The sequence below is a fragment of the Leishmania panamensis genome, assembly GCF_000755165.1.
Source record: "Leishmania panamensis strain MHOM/PA/94/PSC-1 chromosome 29 sequence".
Classification (NCBI taxonomy): Eukaryota; Euglenozoa; class Kinetoplastea; order Trypanosomatida; family Trypanosomatidae; genus Leishmania; species Leishmania panamensis.
In genome coordinates this window covers 12317-33099 of record NC_025875.1, presented here as the reverse complement: position 1 = coordinate 33099, position 20783 = coordinate 12317, and the positions used below count along the sequence as shown (strand labels likewise).

The 20783-nt window shown below is 56.7% G+C and overlaps 7 protein-coding genes across 7 annotated transcripts in view, besides 3 other annotated features; all 7 read left to right on the top strand.

Moving 5' to 3' along the window:
* Positions 1–6006, top strand: part of LPMP_290110 (hypothetical protein) — a gene marked incomplete at both ends in the record, with an annotated part of 8652 nt that extends 2646 nt beyond the window's left edge. Inside the window, one exon of the mRNA XM_010702602.1 lies at positions 1–6006. Coding sequence (XP_010700904.1) covers positions 1–6006 — 6006 coding nt within the window.
* Positions 6007–7373: 1367 nt separating this feature from the next.
* Positions 7374–8981, top strand: LPMP_290100 (hypothetical protein; the record flags this gene model as incomplete). Its single annotated transcript, XM_010702601.1, has 1 exon — positions 7374–8981. One exon carries the CDS (start codon positions 7374–7376, stop codon positions 8979–8981), a length of 1608 nt encoding a protein of 535 aa, XP_010700903.1.
* A 75-nt stretch (positions 8982–9056) lies between these two features.
* Positions 9057–10217: a repeat region.
* Positions 10218–11114: 897 nt separating this feature from the next.
* LPMP_290090 (ras-like small GTPase, putative) lies at positions 11115–11675 on the top strand (the record flags this gene model as incomplete). Its single annotated transcript, XM_010702600.1, has 1 exon — positions 11115–11675. The coding sequence occupies one exon, from the start codon at positions 11115–11117 to the stop codon at positions 11673–11675; it is 561 nt and encodes a 186-aa protein (XP_010700902.1).
* A 678-nt stretch (positions 11676–12353) lies between these two features.
* Positions 12354–12695, top strand: LPMP_290080 (hypothetical protein; the record flags this gene model as incomplete). The annotated part of the gene is made up of 1 exon (XM_010702599.1): positions 12354–12695. One exon carries the CDS (start codon positions 12354–12356, stop codon positions 12693–12695), a length of 342 nt encoding a protein of 113 aa, XP_010700901.1.
* Positions 12696–13503: 808 nt separating this feature from the next.
* Positions 13504–14259, top strand: LPMP_290070 (Qa-SNARE protein, putative; the record flags this gene model as incomplete). Its single annotated transcript, XM_010702598.1, has 1 exon — positions 13504–14259. The coding sequence occupies one exon, from the start codon at positions 13504–13506 to the stop codon at positions 14257–14259; it is 756 nt and encodes a 251-aa protein (XP_010700900.1).
* Positions 14260–14582: 323 nt separating this feature from the next.
* Positions 14583–15098: a repeat region.
* Positions 15099–15394: 296 nt separating this feature from the next.
* LPMP_290060 (tryptophanyl-tRNA synthetase, putative) lies at positions 15395–16816 on the top strand (the record flags this gene model as incomplete). Its single annotated transcript, XM_010702597.1, has 1 exon — positions 15395–16816. The coding sequence occupies one exon, from the start codon at positions 15395–15397 to the stop codon at positions 16814–16816; it is 1422 nt and encodes a 473-aa protein (XP_010700899.1).
* An 893-nt stretch (positions 16817–17709) lies between these two features.
* LPMP_290050 (hypothetical protein) lies at positions 17710–19743 on the top strand (the record flags this gene model as incomplete). The annotated part of the gene is made up of 1 exon (XM_010702596.1): positions 17710–19743. One exon carries the CDS (start codon positions 17710–17712, stop codon positions 19741–19743), a length of 2034 nt encoding a protein of 677 aa, XP_010700898.1.
* A 384-nt stretch (positions 19744–20127) lies between these two features.
* Positions 20128–20643: a repeat region.
* Positions 20644–20783: the final 140 nt, after the last annotated feature.

The following is a 20783-nucleotide window of genomic DNA, read 5'->3' as shown; positions in this document are numbered from 1 at the left end:
GCCCGTCTGAGAGCGGAGGAAGAGGCCCGTCTGAGAGCGGAGGAAGAGGCTAGTCTGAGAGCGGAGGAGCAGGCCCGTCGTGAGGCGGAGGAGCAGAATGCGCCGCAGCAAGGGTTGTGTTTATACTCTTACAGAAGTGGAAGGTCATCGTCAGGTGAGTGTGAGGTGCAGAGCGAGGGAAGAAGCGATTCTAAAGACTCTGCCTCCGAGACCATTAGCCGCTACTCGCTCTCTACTCTAGAGGCCAACCGCAATGACAACGGTATCCTCTCGAGGACGGAAGAAACGTCGGTGAAGGGCATAACGAATGAGGCTTCGATTGAGAGCTTTGAGGCGACCCTGTCCGCGGAGCTGAAAACGCACGGGCTCATAGAGGATGCGGTCAGGCGTAGCCGAATTGATGTGCATCGATACGAGACTATTCGCGAGTCGGGAAAGTGCTTGTTTCCTCCCAGAGAGATTACGGGGGAGGTGCCGGCGCACGCAAAAGTGCAGCTGGGCTTCTTCTCTGCCAAGCAGACGATCATCGCTCTTCAGCGTCCGCATCAGAAGTCGAACGCCGATCGCGAGCGGCCGTGTGGGGCAGGTGAGCGCTCCCTTAGCACCCTCAAGTGTTATTTCGAGTCCGAGGTGCTGAGTGATCGCAGCCTCACGGTGGATGACGATGATTACCCGCATAACGCCCTCACGGAGCGTCTTCTGACGAGGGCAGAGCTAATGAAGGGTGATAGTGCCATGGTACGGAAGGCTGTTTCACAGATTTCCTACGGCGACCCGATTCAGGTGTTGGAGAGGGCGTATCAGAACAGCAAGGTGGACGATGATGCGGCAACCAAGTCGACGGCGGCAAATTTGTGGGTGAGCGATATTGACACCCGCAAGCCGATTCCAGCAATGCGCACTTTCACCGGGGGCTTTGTATATTGTATTGGTGTGACGAAGATCAGCAACCGAGTAATGGAGCTGCACGGAGCGGGGACCGATCCGCTTGTCATTGCGGCAGCCCTGTACAGCTGGACGGAGCGGCAGAAGGTAAAAGTGTCTGAAACGTTCTACTTTGACTCCGAGCTGGACGTCTTCTATCCTCAGAAGCAGCGCAGCGAGCTTGCAAAGAAGAACCAGGTCGTGGCCTTTGTGCCAAACGAGTTCAAGGGCACACTGCATCTCGTGATACGTGTGTACCGACCCTGCTGCGAGGACTTCGACACCTACGTCGATTTGTACAGCCGTGCGGACCGCTATAAGCAGATCCACGTTGCTCCTATGAAGCAAGCGACGTTGCTACTGACCCAGGTGTCTGATGTGCTGGAGGAGCTGGGCTGGAACTCGGTTCCGCTGCAGGACGAGGCAAACCACCTGTCTACGAAACTCTCCGTCGATCGTCTCTACTGCAAGGCCTTCTCTGATGCGGATATGTTCAAGGTGATGAAGGACGAGCGCTGGCGCGGCACCCAGAAGGCGCTGCCAGTGGACGTGGTCTTCTCTGTCTCAGATTTGAGCAACCACGAAGTGGCTTTTCCATCCGATCACTCAGAGCCGACGCCAGAGGAGAACGAATCGAAGGTGAGCCTGCTCGACCCTGATGTGCCGGGTGCTCGTCCGGTCATCTACCGCTACTCGCCGTGCTGCATCCCAATCCTCAACGCCGGTTACTTCACGACGTACAACAACGTGTACTACTTCTGCGTATCGAAGCTGAAGGTGATGTACACGGGCTCTCTCCGCAACATCCCCGCTTCGCATCACACCTACGCCTTTCAGATTTGTGTGAAAGCCAAGGACGATGGGCTCTCGGAGGAGGGTGCGATCAGGTGCATCTACGGACGTGGGCTGTCGAACCTGTCAATGGAGACCACGGCGTGGTCGTCCTCGGTGCACAACTCGAATGACATGGTACTGAACGACGAGTTCAAGATACAATTGCCGCTAAACCTCTCCGACCACCATCACATCTTCATCACCCTCTATGCCGTGTGCCCGAGAAAAAAGCTACCAACGCTTGGGCAGCCACGTACAATTAAGATCGGCTACGCCGCTGTGCCATTGATGATGAACGGCGTGGTACAGGTGCACGACAGCATCGACATTAAGTTTGTGGCGTACGATCAGGCCGCCATTGCGGCCGCAGGTGGGTACCTGAAGAGCTTTGCAGAGGCTCCCGCGAGTTTTCTTCTCAACAATGGCGAAGGCCTCGTCAGGGCTTCGAGTCAGACCAAGACGACGGTACACGCCTCCAACCGCATTATTGCATCTGTCTTCCGACAGTGCCCTCCTTCTATTGCAGAGATGAAGAAGAACGACAAGGTACTTGACCAGTGCGGAGAGCTGCAGAATCTGCCTGGGATGGAGCCGGACTTGCACCGCAGCGTGATCAGCCTCATTGCACAGCTTCCGTTGGCAGAGATTCTGGCCTTTTACCCCTTTCTCAGCGCATACGCCTTCTCCCTCATCGGTTCTGGCTCGGCAACGGTGTCGCTAGCTAACCGCATGCACATGCTTGACGTCCTTCTCAGCATTACGTCCAAGGCGCAGCACTACGACACATCCGCTCACACAATACGTCGACGTCACAACGCCGAAGGGTTGACACCACAAGTATTCGTCAAGACAAGCGTTGGTAGTCTTCTGTACCACTTCCTGTCCAATGACACCCTCTATGAGGGCGCTGAGTGTAGGTACAAACGCCGCCTCTACAGTGGTATGGTCGAGGTGTGGTTGAACCTACTTCGAGTGTTAGCGCAGCAGCCTAACGGCGGCGGGGCGAACGCATGGAATGAAGACAGCAACGCTGTTCCAATGCCTTCCTCCTCTGCTAACTCTACCAGTCCTAACCGTGGCAGGAAGGCACCGGCTCGCAGCATTCTGCGTGAGATGAGCAATCTGTCGTGGTTTCTCTTCGACATAATCTTGCGGTCCATGTGTCTCTGGGCAGTCGAGAACCCGGCGGTGCCCCGCCAGGAGCTCTTCCATTCATCTTTCTACACCACCGTGGCAGAGCTCTGCATTCTGGCACTGTCGCAGTTGTCCACCTTTGACGAGAGTCAACTTGTGCACTACGTCGCTATCTTTGTGCGCAGTCTGATGCACTACGCCGACCGTGGTCGCGTGTTGATGATCTACAAACGCATCACTGCTTACTTCGAGGAGGAGGGCAACTTTGAGAGCCTTACCAACTTCCTCAAGTACGTCCTGGAAGGCCCGGACACGATTTACCTGCTGCTGCCCTCCACCGGTGCGGCGCACCCCGTCTTCCTCACACACATCGTCGTTCACTCGTTCACCACTCTTCTGATCAACCCGAACCGTGTCACACGGTCGATCGCTACCGACGTGCTGTATTCATTTCTGCGCCGCCTCGCCAACGACTCAGGCACGCCGAGCGAAAACCTCACCTGCATCGCGACACAGCTGTTTGTGCTGGTACGCAACCTTGGCCCGCACTGGAAGGCAATCACGCAGCCCAACGACAAGATTCCGATTGAGGTGTTTCAGCGGGACAAGCGGCAACTATCGATGACGTGCCTGTGGATTCTCTACTATACGCCCCGCCGCACGATTCGGCAATGGCTGCAGGAAGAGGTGGATGGAAAGATCATTGCCGGGATGATGCAGATCGTGGCCGAGTCGCAGTCTACCTTCCGGTACACCGCCACCCCCGGCACAGGCGGTGCAAATGACACGACAAGTGAGACAGAGAAAAAGCGGGTGTGGGAAGCTCGCATCGCTACCTTTGTGACCGCTATCGGCACTCAACTGTGCAGTGTCTTTCTGAATGACATTCCGAAGGTGCTGTGCACGGTGCGTGAATGCAGTCCTCACACCGCCGTCTTCCCCTTCTTCGTGATGCTGGAGTCGGTGCTCAACTTGGGCAACTCCACCATTTCCCTTCAAATGAGCTCCGCTGTGCTGCACGAGGTGGTGTGCAAGCTGTTCCCGGAGATTATCAGCCGCAAGGCGAGGATGGGGAACGGCATGGTGCTCCTCACCTTCCGTCTCATGAGCAGTTGCTGCCAGTACGTTCGCACCTCTGCGAGCTGTACGTTCCTGCTGATGAGTCAGGTCTTCTTCTCATGGAAGAACTCGCTGTCCAAGATCCGTTCGCTGACTGCGAACGCGCTCGTCTCCGTAGCGGAATCGCGCGTGAGAGATCTGCGTCTCGCTGGGCGCTTCATCGAGTTCCAGTTCGATGAATTGATCGAGAGGGCCAAGGTGGAGGAGGCGGACTACACGGCGCCGTCGCCCGACTTCGCCTCTCGCTACGAGGACGACTCGAACGCACCTGGCGGTGATGCACAGATGAAGTACAAACAAAAGGTCGAGGACCTGGCTATGAGCGTGCGGCGAAATCTTCCCATCTCGCGCTACTTGCTGGAGAGGTCGAACGTGCCAGACCAGCAGCCACCACGTTTCTCTGACGAGTTTGCCGCAATGTCAGCGACGGTGCTCAGCCTCTTCGACGATGTGTTGCGTCTGCAGATGGACGACTCGATGAAGTTCAAAGAGGCGAAGGCGACGGCGTACTTTGAGGTGTTCCGCAACTTTCTGCGGCAGAACGCGCTGAAGGAGGCCCTGAAGTGGCTCTACCGACTGCACGACGCACACAGAGCAAACGGCGACTATCTGGAGGCGGGCATGGTGCTGGTGTTCATTGCGGCCCTGTGCTTCCGTGTCACGGAGGTTTTCTACTTTGTGAAGGGGAAAGACTCGAAGGGGGCCCGCATGCCGTTTGAAGTTTTCTCTCATGTCTTCTGGCACGACTACGTGCGCATCCTGCCCGAGGTGGATATGTTATTTCCGGCAGACACGGTGTACGGAGTTGTGTCGGAGCTGTACGTATGCCCCGACGACGCGTGCTTCTCCATGGAGGGCCAGGTGAAGGCACTGAAGGAGGCGGCCGAGTATCAGGACAAGGGTCAGTACTACGAGTACTCGCTGCAGACAATAGGCATTGTGAACAAGTACCTGGAGGCGGTCAGCGACTTCAAAGGGTCGTCGGTGGTGCATATGGCTATGTCCACCTGGTGCACTGCCATCGCAGAGCCCAAATCAAGACGGCACAACAGTCGCTACTTCCTCGTATGGGCTCGCATGGAGCGTGACTCACCTCCCAAGTCGCGTAAGGAGCTGCAAGAGGAAGCAAATGACGGCATGGTAGGAGAGAAGTTGCACGGACTGCCGAGCGACAAGCCTATTCGCCGCATCTACAAGATGCCTACTATCACCACTCTGGACGAGTTCAAAAGCTACGCCAAGGCCTACGTAGAGTCGCTCTTCTCTGACACCTCGCTGGTGCGACTGACAGACGACTTGACAGATACCTTGCCGGCCCTGCCGGAGCCTGACTCGAAGCGCAAACGCGTTGCTGCTGTGCACCGCCAGCCGAATCACTGCATGGTGACAGTAAGCGAGGTACAGCCGTACTTCGCGAAGGGTACCCCCGTCCCCCCCGACGGCTTTGACCACTCTATGCACATTAGCTACTTTGAGAACACCGTGAGCATTGGCAGCCGTGAAGAGGTGACGGACGGTCGAAAACTCGACCTCATGGCGCAGCGTATGAGTGTGAGCACTTACGAGCTGGAGCGCTCCTTTCCCTCCACGACGTCGGCCATCGACATCGCTAAGACGCATCAGGTAGTTCTTAATCCATTCCAGACCGCAGAGGAGATACTGAACAGCCGACGAGAGGCCATGAACCAGGCCCCAGTCAATGACGCCTTGATCACGGTGCTGCGCAAGGCATTCTCACCAAAGGGACTGCCGCCCGGTGCGTACATGAAGGAGGTGATCGCAGTCATGGGAGACCACCCTGAAGTGATTCACGCGGTGCGGGCACTCAGCACTCTCGCCCGTGCGAAACTCGACGCCTGCGTGGGGATAGACGCCATGGTCAAGAACCCCGAAGACTACGCGCTGGTGCTGAAGGCGGTGACCGACATCGAGTGCTGCTTGGTAGCTATGGATGCTCCTGACGAGAATGGTCGCACTAGCAGCAGTGGCATCTAGAAATTCCTGCGGCAGCATTCTGTGTACGGTTAGGGCGTATGGCTTATCTGTCTTAGGCATGCGGGGTTGGTATGCACGGGCTGCGGAGGGCGAAATGAGGCGATGTGCCGTTGATGAATGCGCATGTGCGCGTCTGCCGGTGTTTGCGTGTTGTGCCGTGCAAGGCGCTAATGACGAGATTGCCTTTGAATTCCTCAGGCGTTGCGCTTCTTTTTTCTCTTTCCGATGGGCGTTTCTCACGCAGTAAGTTGTGTGGTGCTTTGGTGTAGTGGAGGGCTCTCTCCATCACTCCAACTCCCTGTTCAACGTGCCGTGTGGTGCGGTGGGTAGCAGTGGGGGGGGGGGGTGCTTGTGTCTGTGTACGCGTCTTTGTGTATTTGTCGTCAGAGTAGGGTGGACACCTGCCCCATTATTTAGCAAGCAGTGCACAGGAACATGCGTGCGAGTCGCGAAAGGGGTAACTGGTGCTCATTCAATTCGCTCCGTGTCTAGTCGGTGGAGGTTCCAGTGAGTGGCGCTTTCGTCTTGTGTCTGTGTTGAGTTGTGTTTCCTTCTCTCTCTCTCTCTCTCTTGTACCCGTTTCCTCGTCTGATCGGTTTGCTCACCTTTTGTTGTGTTTCAGCCGCTGTCCTTCTCGATTTCCCGTGTGCATCATGGCGTATGTGCGTGTGTTGCAGTTGCGATTGCCGTAGGTGTGCAACTCCGGCGTTTTCTCCTCTCTTCTTCTTTGTTATTTGTTTTTCTTGCATTCTCGTAGTTCTCTTGTTCTCAGTCTTGTGCCTTTAACTCACAGCCACTCAACTAACGAACAGAAGGTGACAGTAGCGATGACGTGGCCTAGCTGCGAATGCGATTGGTCAGGTATTACTACTGTCGCTACGCTGCCTCATCACCACGCTGCCGCACTCGCCGCCCCGGCAAGGACGGATCGCGCGGGGTTGTCTCACATACTCGTCGCGGCTTGCACACACTCCAGTGCATTTTTGTGCCTGCAGACACGTCACTTTAGGAAGCAGTCGATTTTCGTTCACCGTGCCAGTAGCACCCCCTTGTGCTATACTGAAGAATGATTTGTAGAGGCGGCAGGCGACTTCGGATGCATACGAAGATGGAACGGCGCTGCACCAGCTTTAGCTGTGCTTGCCGCCTGAGGCACTCGTGCATAGTCTCTGACACTTTCCCTGTGCGCTCGATTTTGTTCTCTCTCGCCTCTGCGCCTCAACGCGTCAACTGTTCTCTCTTGCTTCGCTTTTGTGTTGTACTTTCTCCTTCCGCGCTGTGGTGGGCCGGGAGATACGACACATCAGCTTCACACTATCGAAAGGGTGTACTCGGCTGCTCTGACGCTGAATTCCTTGCGGAGAAACATGGCAGATGCCTGCGAGTTCAAGAACCAGATCACCGGCGAGGTGACTATTCCTCCTCGAAGGAAGAGGGAGACTACACTTGAGGACGCTGAGACGCAGATGTCTAAGCTGAAGGTCAAAATCCACGAAGTCCAGACGGACGTCAGCTGCTTCCAGGTGTCGGATCAACTAGACAAGGGCGTTGGCACGGAGCAGCGGTCATCTCAGGCGACACTAGAAGGGTTGCAGTACGTGTACAGCGGGGTCCCCCACAATGAAGCGGAACTCTCCACGTTCCTGGAGCAGTCCATGGACAAGTTACTGGCAATTCTGCACCGAAATGCCACGAGTAGCGTCTTCGACGACTACTCCCCCTCCTGGTCGCGCAAGAACACCAAACTCTCCGTTCTATATACCCTCACGTCACCTGCAGCCAAAGAGCACAACTTGGAGGCGTTGGGGGTGGCATGGAATGCTCATGGTAACATCGTGGCTGCTGCCTACGGTCTCATGGAGACGTCGGGCTGGTGCCACAAGAAAGGCTACGTGTGCGTGTGGAACCTGGCTCGGCCAGACCTGCGGGAGAATAGTCCACATTACACACTGGAGATGAGGACAAGCGCCACATCCATTGCCTTTCACCCCACAGAGCCGTGCATGCTGGCCGTCGGTACCTACAGTGGTGAGGTTGTGGTGTTCCCAAGCGTGACCGAGAGCGTTCCACAACAGTACTCCTCTTTGGCGTCGGAGGTCGCTCACACCGAGCCGGTTACGGTACTGCAGTGGGTGAAGAACCCACAGGAGCCCCGGCGAGACCATCGGTATGTTTTGTGCTCTGCGAGTCAGAGTGGGCTCATTATCCTCTGGAGTCCGATGAACAAGCTGTCAAGGCCGGTCGCCGCGTACAGCGTGCGGAGCCGCCGCCACCTCACTGTCGGCATCACAGCACTCACCTATGGCGGTGTGCATAGTGAGCGCGGTATTTACTCCCCTGCATTGGACGGAGTCCTTCTCGTAGGTCTGGAGAACGGTGAGGTAGGCTGCGGTCGCACATGGCCATTGCCAATCGGGACGAACTCCCAAGAATCATGTACAACTGTCCCTCTTGAGCTGGACTGGCTGGAGAGTCACTGCGGCCCGCTGCAGTCGCTCAGTGCATCCCCCTTCCTTCGACACCTCTTCTTGACCACGTCCTCGGACTGCAGCGCGCGTCTGTACTCGGATCTCGAGCGCTCTCCTCTCCTCACCCTCGAGCCGTCTGCGGAGACGAAGGGCTACCTCTACGACGGTCAGTTCAGCCCGTTCCGGCCCTCAGTAGTGGCAGTGGTGTCACGCAGCTCATTTTTGCGCGTGTACGACCTCCAGAGGGACCAACTCGGGCCAGTGTACACGGCGGCGGTGCCGTCTGAAGGAGGAGTGCTGAAGGTGGCCTTCAACTCCTCCGCCGCTGAATGGCTGGCCACCAGCGATGCGCGCGGTGTTGTGCATGTGTGGCGCCTACCCACAGGGCTTTCCCAGGTCACTGAACTTGAGCGTGCGGCTCTTCGCGCCAGCCAACCCACCCGCGACGGCCCCAAGGAGGTGCAGGGCTTGACTGCTCTCCTCAGCCTGTTCGGGTCTCGTGCGTAGATGCACGTCCGTACCGCTGAGTCTGTCCAGTTTACAGACTCTCTTTTTTGTCCTTTAGCCCTTTCTGGTGATGCCCCCCGCCGCCCGTGCGTGTGACGAGGGCGTCGACTCGGTGTGGTGCCCAAATATGCCACGCGAGACTCGTGCATCGTTCGAGACTCAAAGCGCACTGCATTTCACGCTATAGTCTTGCACGCAGTGATCGGAGTACGCACCTCTCTCTCGCGCTGCGCGGGGGTTCCCCAGCTAGATGTATAGCGTAGCCTCCTTGCACTCCCTCAGAACCACAAGCTGCGAGCTCTTTGTGCGCATGCACATGCCTATTCCACGGCACCCTTCTGCTTATTACACCCGCTGCTGTCAGAGGCGTGCGGGTTCAGGTGAAGGCGGAATGCCCCTGCTGACACAGGCGCATGACAGTGTCCCACCAGCCACGGTACATGCCGGCGTACCACCCAGACACGTCGTCTCTGGCATGGACGGAAACGGAAGAGGCAGACAAGGGGCCCTCCTTCCCAGGCAACAGCATCGTCCTGACACGGGTCACAGGATGCAAAAAGCGAAGCACTGCGCGCACACGCTGTCAAGCACAGCTGGCACGGTGTATCGCACCTGTGCATGGTATCCAGAAGCCGGCAGAGCATGAGTGACTCACGAAAAAGGCGTGAAGCGATCCACACCCATCAGCCCTAAAAGTACATGGAAGCGAACCGCGCAGATCCACATCCGGTCAGGCGGGTTGATGAGACATACGTGCTGAGTGCATGACAAGGGCACCCTGAGTGACACCATCGAACCCGTCAGACTTTGGTGTGGAGAGTTTCCACGCCACATCACGGGATGCTGTGGCTTGAAGCGACAGAGGGAGAAGCATGGCGCACAGGCAGAGTACGGGGTTTCCGAGAGCTCTGATTTGGGGTTGGCCAACTTCCTTCCTGAGCTCACCCTGTGCACATCTAGACTTACCCCTGTTACCTACACGACGGGCGCTACAGCTTCCGCTCTAGAGCAGGACTCTGGACGCACCCCACTTTGATCATGGCCTGCAGTGCACCCAGACCCGTGTGTGGCACCAATTGCTCAACACGTATCCAAAGAAGGGACGAAAAAAGTCGAGGAGAGTCCGTCAGACACATGCTCCGATTCAGCAGCACAGAGCTCACCCTAGACAAGGAGAATTTAGCGGTGGTGTAGGGGGTGGCAAAGGTGAGCTGTAGTTGCGTATGTATCTGTTTGCTGGCTTTTCCGTGGTGGAATGATGTCTTGCGAAGAAAAGTCTCTCTTGAACTTCACCGGCATTCTGCTGGAGTGTTGCAGAGTGTCTCGTTGACTCTCCCACTGTTGTGATCTCTCCAAAGCATCATGGTGAGTGTCTTTGAGGGGACCTATGCGTGTTTGTGTGGTAGGATGCAGAAGGTGCACACGCGACTCTCAATGCAGCACTAGGCGAGGTTTTGCGATGGGTGGAAGTCAGGCTCGACTCTCGTTTATTTGCCCTTTTCTGTTGTCCATCCATGTGCTGGGCCTCTAACACACAAAAGGGGGAGGAAGGGCGAGTGCATTATGCCCGTCTGTCCTTCCTTCTCTTTACCCATCCTTCTCGATCTCCCCCCGTAAGCAGAAGATCGTCGTGTGCGCAAGTGCGCACTTCGCAGCGGCTCTTCTTGAAGGTAGGAAACGGCATCAGCAGTAGTAAAGTATACGCGACAACACACATACACTGCTCTGTGCGCACTTTTAGCGCTTGTGTGACCCTTTCCTCGCCACTTTCTCCCCTTACTCATCGCTGACTTTCTCGTTGTGAATCGCTGGTGCTCTCATCATCTGCCTGCTGATCGGTGTGTTGGGAAGAGGCGTAACGGAGTATTGTGGCGCACACTAAAAACCTTGGAAGAGCGAAGAAAACAGCGCAGACTCTTTGCTCGTGTTTTGTCTCCTCGCCTCGCTTTGTAGCTCTTTCCTGCGTCTCTCTTTCCCGGACGCTTCAACTTGCCAGGGCCCTTGTGGTCTTCACTCAAATCCACCCTTTACTGCATTGCGTGTACGGGTTTGCCCGCCTATGTGTGGATCTTCATAGACACTCCTCAACTCGCCGCACACTTCTTTTCCCCGCCTCTCTGCAGATTAGCTCACATGGTTTTCTTGCGCCTCCGCGTCGCTGTGGTCGGTGAGCCAACCTCCGGCAAAACGGCATTCGTGCAGATGGTGCACAGCAACGGTGCCGTCTTTCCCAAAAACTACCTCCTGACAATGGGGTGCGACTTTGTTGTAAAGGAGTTCGTGATGGACGAGGACAACACGGTCGAGGTGTCGCTCCTGGATGTGGCGGGGCAGCGGCTGTATGATCGCATGACTGCTCATTATCTAGAGAGCGTGTCTGCCTTTATTCTCGTGTACGACGTCTCAAACAAGGGAACGTTCGAGTCGTGTCGGAAGTGGGTGACCAAGGCGAGGGCTGTGAAGAAGGACATTATCGGCTTCCTCGTGGCAAACAAGATGGATCTCGCTGAGAAAGCAGAGGTCACGGACAACCAAGCAGAGGTATTTGCACGCGCAAATCAGCTTACCTTTTTCAAGTGCTCAGCGCTGCGCGGCACGGGCACGGTGGAGCCCGTGGAGAAGCTCGCGCGTCTGTTCTTGGAGGCGTATCAGAAGAGGCTGACCCAGTTGTCACAGGTCAGCGCAAGTTCGTGACAGGCGGGCACCGGCTTCAGCGTATTGCTGCACACCACCTCATCGAGTATTGCTTCCTCGATGTAATTTGAACGTGCAGGGTCGGTGAGAGAGGTATGCGCAGCGGCCTGCACTGTGGCGAAGGGTTATTCTGCATCTAGAATCCCGCTTCCCTCAGAGGCATTCTCCTGCAGGCGCCAGTACTTTTGGTTTCGAGTTGTCTATGATGATGCTGATGTGCAATACTGTAGAGCGTTGGGATCCGCCCTCTAAAGGTGTAGAGAAGAAAAACTGCGCCCATACTTAGTGAGGGTCTCTTCCGCCAAAGGACCCCACTCGAGGTTCTCAATGGTGGTGCGAGGCACACTGTGCGGAGGAGTGAGACCCCCTTTCTTCCAGCTCCTCTCTCGTCGACAGCACGGCTTCTCTCATCGTTTTCCTTTTGGTACTGCATGACTTGCAAAAGGGGCCCGGAGAGGCCTGTGGCGATGTTTCTTTCTCCCAAGACAAAGAGGGAGCACGTCCAGCACAAAAAGATCCGCCCCGCAACACCCGCTGGGCGAGATGCTAACTTCCCCGCTCCTTCTCTTGAAGCTTCGTTGCTCTACTCTCTTTCTTGTCCCCTCTATTCGCCCTATTTGCTCTCTCCCTTACTTTCACCGACATCAACCGTGCACCCCGTGGACAGCTGCGCACTGCATGAGTCACAGCCCTTTTCTGACTGCCCTCTACGAGGATGTACGGATTCGGCTACCGCTGTGGACCACGCAGTACGTAAACTTCGTCTCGAATGCCGCATTCGCCGTCTCGAGCACATGGATCGATGACAGCGGTGCGAAGCGACAGTATCTCTTCATCCCAGTCGAGGCGAGTGACTCTAATTCTATCAGTGCGGCAGCATTGGCGGAGTGGATAGCACTTGTGGAGGTGTGGCAAGCAGCACACAGGGAGGATGACGTAAGCTGCTTCGTCGGCTTTGTGGATCTGGCCGGGACCGTGTCCTACTACAGGTGTGAGACTGCTGTGGCCAGTGCGTTGTGAGACAAAATCGACGCTTACAGGACTCGCCGCTGAGGCGACAGTGTCTCTGAGTGGGCCCTGCGGCGCACCACTTGCCGAGGAGAAAACAAAGAGGCGTTACTGCTCAGCCGCTGCCGCAACAGCAATAGGCTAGAGCAGTATTGAGGTGAAAAATAACCGAAGAGAGCGGCCGTTCCAAGCCTTTTCCTACTCCTGTCACTCACCTTTTTCTCCAGATGCGCTGCATCACCCCATGCGCGCAGCGGAGGGTTATGGGAGTGCTGGGGGTGTGCTGTATCGCTCAAACTCCAACCGCATGGCACTGCTCTTTTTGTCTCCCAGTCGCCGCCATTTGCCTCTTGCATGCCGCTCCATTGTTATTAGCATTTTCTTTCCCTCCTTTCTCTCTCTCTCTTATCTGACGCACGTGCTCTAGTCAGACGCTTGTGGTCGACTGTTTCGCAATCTCTGCGGAGTTCCTTCCGTAACTGCTGCCTGTTCCTGAGGCTCCATCATAGCAACGAAGGAAGAAGCACGCCTCTTCCTTGCAAGCGCACGTTAGACGCCTGACGCTTCCCCAATCCTCGTCGCCTTCTTTATTCTCGTCTTTATTGGCAGGAGCGCTTCACCGTTCTCCTCCCTTCGTACTAAATCCTTCCACAAGTGCAGAGGGAGACAAAGCTGTCACTGGCGTAGCACGCACGCGCACACATCGCTGTGTACGACTAGGGTCCCCTCCACTTTATTTTTTGCCACTGCGCCTTCTAGTGAACGATCAGACGGCGTCTTTGTTCCTCTCCGGCGCACAACTGCCCTCTTTACGCATGCAATGGCGGACCCCAGCTGGCGCCGCGCCTGCGACCTGCTCGCAAAGCACCTTCAGTCGCTGGGGCAGAAGATAACAGCGATACGGCGTATCTCTAACCGGCGCAGCTCCATCGAAGAAATCAAGAGAGAGCGCGAGGAGGTGAAGCGCATCACACATGCCGCCAACGTTACCGATGTGCAGGATATTCGCAAGATAGTTAAGTCATTTGAGCGCTTCATACTACTCGACAAGAGCCTTAGCGACGAGGGTAGAAAGCTTGCCAAAGACGCTGAAGTGATTCTCAAGGATTATGAGAGGACCTGCAACGACTTCTACCGTAAGTGTATGGAAGGCGAGTCTGCACGGGGCGCTCAAAGCAGCCGCGCGCTTCAGACATTCCGTGAGGCAAGCGAGGATGACGATGAAATCGAAAGGCAGTCGCTGCTGGCCAGAGAGTCTCCGCAACGGGTTCAGTTTGAGCGCGACATGTACGAGGAGCTCATGCTAGAGCGCCAGCGCGAGACAGGTGAAATCGCGGACAACGTGCGGGACATCCACGAAATTTTCCAGCATATCAGCGGGATGGTCAACGAGCAAGGAGAGCAGCTCGAGGTCGTCGACAATAACCTCTCTGCGGCAGAGCGCGCTACTCGCAACGCCTCGCAGCACCTGCGCCGCGCGCAGCAGTATCAAACAACGTCCTCCCGGAACAAGATTCTCTTCATATGCATGCTGATCATGCTTGCCATCGTTAGCATTGGCCTTCTCCTCAGCTGATCTGTCGAGCTGTCTCTTACCATTGATACATGCATGCAGTTCGCCCCCCTCTCTCCCACTTCAGCTAACGCTCTCTGACGGTTCGTGTCTGCACTGATCTCAGCCACTTATTTCGTGTGTTAGCTCTCCCCCTCTGTGCTTACTCTGTCTTTGTTGGCCCTTCTCGCTGAGATTGGGGAGAGGTAGGCTGTTACGCTTTTTACCCTCTCTTATGCGTTGTCTTACGATCTCTACAGCCGAATCTATCAATATTGCCGCAGTAGGCATATGCCCATTGGTGCTCGTCTTGCTTTTTCTTCGTCTCCTTCCCTCCCCCTGACAGTGGAGCACCCCAGTGCGCGGGATCCCAGGGTTCAGTACCCCACTCCGTGGGAAAGTCAGGCAGTTCCCCTATCCCCGCCAATGCCGCCCCACTTCTGGCGTTGACGGGGTCAGGCACCTGACGACGCCGGGGAGAGGCCAGAGCGAGATGCATCGCTACGGATGTCGGCGGGCCGCCCCTGGACGGCGATGCGTCGTGGCGACCCGCGACGGTGAACACGTCTGTGCGGCCCGTGTGGTGGGCAGGGTGTCTGCCTGGCTCGAGCGTCTCGCACCCGGCTCTCACTGCCTGCTGGCGCGCGGCGCCTGCGCCACCCCGAGGCAGATGGAGCACGTGGCGGCGTGTGGGGTGGGTGTGCAGCGTTCCCGACAGGGCCTGCGCTCAGATGACTGCGTCGGCGCGCTGCTGTGGCGCGTGCCTACGGCTGCTTTGCACGGCGCGGTGGGCCTGTGACCTGCCAGGGCCGGTGGTGGAGTGGAGTGGAATTTACGTTTTATGGCAGAGAACGGACGCACTGGGAAATTTTTTTTCTCTATTTGATTTGTTCTCTGCCACTACGTTTTGCTGTTGTCTTTTCACGTTCTCTGTTGTCCACGATTGTGCTGCATTTGCTTGCGTGTGACCACGCCTACCAATCGCGTCGGACGCTTTCTGCGTAGCGGTGGGGAAAACACAGAGGGAACTCCTCTTAGTGGGCTCCAGACTTGCGGCCTGCTAGCTCCTCTTCATCTTTCCTACCTTCTTTTATTGGTGGGTGACCATGTATGGCTTAACGCTACGCAGCTTACTCAGTAGCTTTTTTCACCGTGCTTGATGGTGGAGCTCCCGCTGCCCCTCTTCCGTCTGCACTCTCCAGGCTTCTACTTACTCGGTGCCTTTACTGCCTTATACCCTGCTGATGAAACCATGTATTGCATGGCATCGCTGTTGCTCATCTCTTTTGGTAGTGCTCACGAGTTGAGCTTCGGCTGCACATCTCAGTTGGATTCAAAGTTGGGATCTACACCTCTTTTTGCCGCTCATTGTTTCTTTGCGGATTTCTTAAGCATGGAGGGCCCCGCTGTGCAGGAGGCTATCGTGACCCCGTGGACAGTAGAGGGTGACGTGGACTACGACAAGCTCATCAAGCACTTTGGCTGCCAGGCGATTGACGAGAGGGTGCTGGATCGGATAGAGCGGCTGACCGGGACGAAGCCTCACCATTTTCTGCGCCGTGGCATCTTCTTTTCTCATCGTGATTTGAACCTCATCCTGGATGCATACGAGAAGGGGGAACCGTTCTACCTATACACTGGGCGTGGGCCCAGCAGCGAGTCGATGCACATTGGGCATCTGATCCCTTTCATGTTCACCAAGTGGCTACAGGATACCTTTCAGGTGCCGCTGGTGATTCAGCTCACCGATGACGAGAAGTTCTTCTTCAAAGATGTGACGTTAGAGGAAATTGACAAAATGACGACGGAGAACTTGAAGGACATTATTGCCTTTGGCTTCGACCCAAATCTGACGTTTATCTTCAGAGACTTCGAGTACGTTGGTAAAATGTATCGCATTGTTGCGCGCATCGAGAAGGCTTACACGGCTAGCCAGGTGCGGGGCTGCTTCGGCTTCAAGATGGAGGATAACTGCGGCCGCTGGATGTTCCCCGCCATTCAGGCCGCGCCGTCCTTCTCTGCAGCGTTTCCGCACATTTTTCCGCTAGGGAAGGGCAATGTCTTTTGTATGATTCCGCAGGCGATTGATCAAGACCCGTACTTCCGCCTTACGCGCGATGTGGCCCCACGCATGGGCTTTTTGAAGCCAGCCGTCATCCACTCCAAATTCTTTCCGGGTCTTAGTGGGTCGAAGGGCAAGATGAGCTCCTCTACAGGTGCTGCGGTCTTTCTGACGGACACCCCAAAGATGATCAAGGACAAGATCAGCAAGCATGCCTTCAGCGGTGGTGGTGCCGATAAGAAGGAGCAGCTGCTACTTGGCGCGAACACTAACGTGGACATATCTGTGCAGTGGCTCCGCTTCTTCCTTGAGGATGACGAGGAGTTGAAGCGCCTCCAGAAGGACTACATGTTGGGCCGCATCATGACCGGTGACGTGAAGAAAGTCCTCATCCGAACCCTCACCAACATCGTGACGACACACCAGGAGTCGCGCAAGAGGGTGACGGATGCGGATGCGGAACTCTTCACTGCCGTCCGCTTGATGGGACCGGCGAAGGAGGCAGCGGAGTCGAAGTAAAGCGGCAGCCGTGGCTGGCACGTGTGTGTGGGTGCGTGTGCGTGTCTGTCAGGGGGTGGAGTGAGCAGAGCACCCGCAGGGCTTCACACCGACTCTGTTGCGAAACGTCATGCCTGCTCACTGCGTGAGAGTGGAATAGCAGACGGGTAAGCGCCAGCGCTATTCTCTTCCTACCAACCGACAAGCACTGGGGCAGAACAATTCTGCGGACTTTTTCTCTCTTCATAACGTGAAGGCAACTCCCCTGCAGCACAGGTAATGTAGGAGGAAGTGAATGTGGCGATGACAGATGATGTGGAGCCAATAAGTCTCTCTCTACTCCCCCCTCCCCCTTGATAACAACATGGCGCCTCCACGTACGTCCGTGGGACTGTTCGCACGCGAGACGATAGTGGGAAGGGTTTTTGTCGACTTCTTCTTTCATTGTGACTGAGAAGTAGGCTTCGCTTTTTCTTCACTGTTGTCTGCATGTGTATGGGCCTCCGCTCTATACGCTACGCGCGAAGCAACACGTGTGCACTGCGCATGTCAGTTAAGTTTACTGGGGAAAGAGAGATCTAGAGGATGTTGAAAAGGAAAACGGTCCCACCTTCAATGATATGTGCGCGTTCTCTACCGCTGAAGCCTCTCCATCTCCTCCCCTTTCATTGTTGACAACAATCACGCGTATCCTCTCTCCCTCTCGCTTGTTCTGTTCACCCTCTCTTATCGTACATCATTTGTGCCCCCCTCCCCCTCATGCTGGGTTCCTGTAATGACCACAACTTTCCCTCAGTGGCGATGCGCCGTTGTCCTTTCCCCCTGCGGCATCTTAGACACTTCTGAGCGTCTCGACCACGAACGCAACAGGGATTGCGAGGAGCGGATTTGTGCGTTCGTTTGCAGACGCTTTGATGTGCGTCTCCCAAATGCGACGACCTGAGCCGTGGCAGCGCTTGCTGTCCCACGTACGCCACACTATCGCCACCCCGTTTATTTTGCGAATCGGCACCGGTCCGCCAGGCTCAGCCCCACCGCTGGCGGTCGCTACCCATCCTCCTTCAGCTCTGCCCACAATTGCTACAAACTACTGTGAGCTGTCGGCGTTTGAGAAGGACTATGCCGCTCGCTGCTTAGAGTACGTTGCCAACCAACAGGATGATACCCAGGCGGAGGAGAGTGACTCGATTGTGGACACCACTTCGTCGTTCTCTGTAGCACCGGTGTTTCCCACCGACGAGCGTGCTGCGACATGGCGCCCTCTCTTTGACCTTCTTGTGCTGCCCGACGGCTCCGTTTGCGTTGGGTGGCTTCGCCACCATGCGCTCGACGTGTGGTGGGGGCATCATGTGGCGGCCTACGTTGCAGACCTGTGGCAAAAGTCGCCACGCACGTTGTGGCTGCATTGCCGAGAGAAGCTGAACCGCCTGGTGCGCCGGCAGCTGCCGATGCGCCACCGGCACCTGTCGGTTTTTCAACCAAATGACACGGTTTCTACAGCGGAGACTGAGAAAAGCTTGCAAGCTGCTGTTCGCTCGCTTCATGTGGCGACATCGAGTGCGTACCAGTTAGAGCGTGATGTCCTGCTGCATACTTCAAACTCGGGCAAGCCGACGCTGCTGTATGTGCGTGCGCTGATGCACGACATTGAGCGACGTGATCGGGAGCTCCCCACTGGCACCGCCATCGCGCTGATGCGCCTGCTTGTCTGGACGTTCGCAATGTACTACGACAGCATGCCTCGAGACCTGGCCGAGGCGATCGTCACTTCCGCAGGCCATATCTGTGACTTGGCAAGTGACTCTGGCTGTCACCAACTCCTTACTTGGGGAGCTTTACTTGTCGGTTGCACAGACGTCCACTCGAAGGGCCCCAGCGAGCTCGTCCACGCCGACGCGGCCACTCAGGCGCTCACATTGACACTACTAAGCTCTATTGACATGCCAGGGCATGGGCGAGAGGCGGCGTTGCGGTGGCAGGCAGAGCAACACCTTCATCCACTCTGCGATGCTCTTGTGTCCGAAGAGGCGCTCTTGCTGGATGCCCTTGCCGCTTTCGGCTCCGACGCAAAAAACGCAGAGGACCGCGCCGCATTCTCCTCCCGTGGGTCTGCCGGTGACGGGCTGGTCGATGTAGACGCCAAGAACAGCACCACTGTTCGCGGTGATGTGGTCGCGTCGCACTTCAGCCGCGCCCTCGACCAGAAACTGGGTGAGGCCGAAGACGAAGGGGTCCTGCGGTGGGATCCGGTTAGGGAGTCCGGGCAGCTTCCTCTCGCTTGGCTGCCCGGCACAGGCACGGACGCAAAAGGCTGCTGGTGCACCCTTCTCACTCATTCGACGATCTTGTTGTCACACGGCGAAGCTAGCGATCACACCGCATCCAGCAATACCGCGTCTCGCTATGCGGCTGCGGTGAAGCGGGTGCATTGCATGCTGCGCATCGCGCTGGTGCGGCGGTGCCTGTTTTCGACAACCGACGCGAACATCTCTAGCCAGTACTCCATCGTCACCCACCTCTTCTCCTCTGCTGAGGCCCACTTGGCGCGCCTGACGCTTATCCACCTTGCGGCGACTGACGTGCTTCGGGAGGTAATTGACCCTGAGGCACCTCAGCGAGCGCTTATGGGGTTCCTCTTTCTCTTTCCATCCTTGTCACTACGCTCCGTGTATGGCGGCACAGTAGCCTGTGCTCAGGCGTCACTGTCCGCAGGTGCGTGTACGCTGCAATGCAGCTCGTGCCTCGACAGCTCTCAAACGTCTGCGGCGCAGGACACCTCCTTGACCGTGCGTATTCCTGCTACATGCGCGAAGAGTCTTGCGAGTCGGCTAGCTGGTCGAGATAGCGCCCTAATCTGCGTGGTGCAAAGGGTGCCGGATGACCCTACCGCTGCTTTTCTTTTGGAGGACCTGTACATGCACCTTTACGCAATACTGCCCTGCACCTGAGTGGTGGACGCATGCAGGCTCTCTACAGGTAATCTTGCCCCACATTAAAGGTAAGAAAGGCCCAACGCTAATCATCTGTTTATATTGTCCACTGAACCATTTTCTCGCGCTGCCGGGGAGCATATTCGTATCATAGCAGGGCGCTAGAACTTTTTAGCTCCTGTGTTGCTGCGATTGTGCGACGCGGAATTCTGTGCTGCTGTCGCCCCAAGCTCCATCTGCGTGTTGCTGCAGAGTCGCACAAAGATGCTTTGGCTTCCTTTATCGTCTCTACAAGTCCCCCTGGCGTTGTGGAAGTCTGCCCGCTGTATCTTCTTCAGAAGTAATCTCTCTTCTCAGATGTCTTCCTGCTTCTTTTCCCCTCTTTGACACGCCAATGTCGGTGGAGCACCCCAGTGCGCGGGATCCCAGGGTTCAGTACCCCACTCCGTGGGAAAGTCAGGCAGTTCCCCTATCCCCGCCAATGCCGCCCCACTTCTGGCGTTGACGGGGTCAGGCACCTGACGACGCCGGGGAGAGGCCAGAGCGAGATGCATCGCTACGGATGTCGGCGGGCCGCCCCTGGACGGCGATGCGTCGTGGCGACCCGCGACGGTGAACACGTCTGTGCGGCCCGTGTGGTGGGCAGGGTGTCTGCCTGGCTCGAGCGTCTCGCACCCGGCTCTCACTGCCTGCTGGCGCGCGGCGCCTGCGCCACCCCGAGGCAGATGGAGCACGTGGCGGCGTGTGGGGTGGGTGTGCAGCGTTCCCGACAGGGCCTGCGCTCAGATGACTGCGTCGGCGCGCTGCTGTGGCGCGTGCCTACGGCTGCTTTGCACGGCGCGGTGGGCCTGTGACCTGCCAGGGCCGGTGGTGGAGTGGAGTGGAATTTACGTTTTATGGCAGAGAACGGACGCACTGGGAAAATCAACACCTCTTGGGTATCACAAGGGCTATTCGGAGGGCTCTAACCTGCACTTCACCACCATTCAACGCCCCGTTGGGGGCGCTGCTCTGTTTGTGTCGAATGTTCTCAAGCAGTTCTGTGTGCATGGTGATGG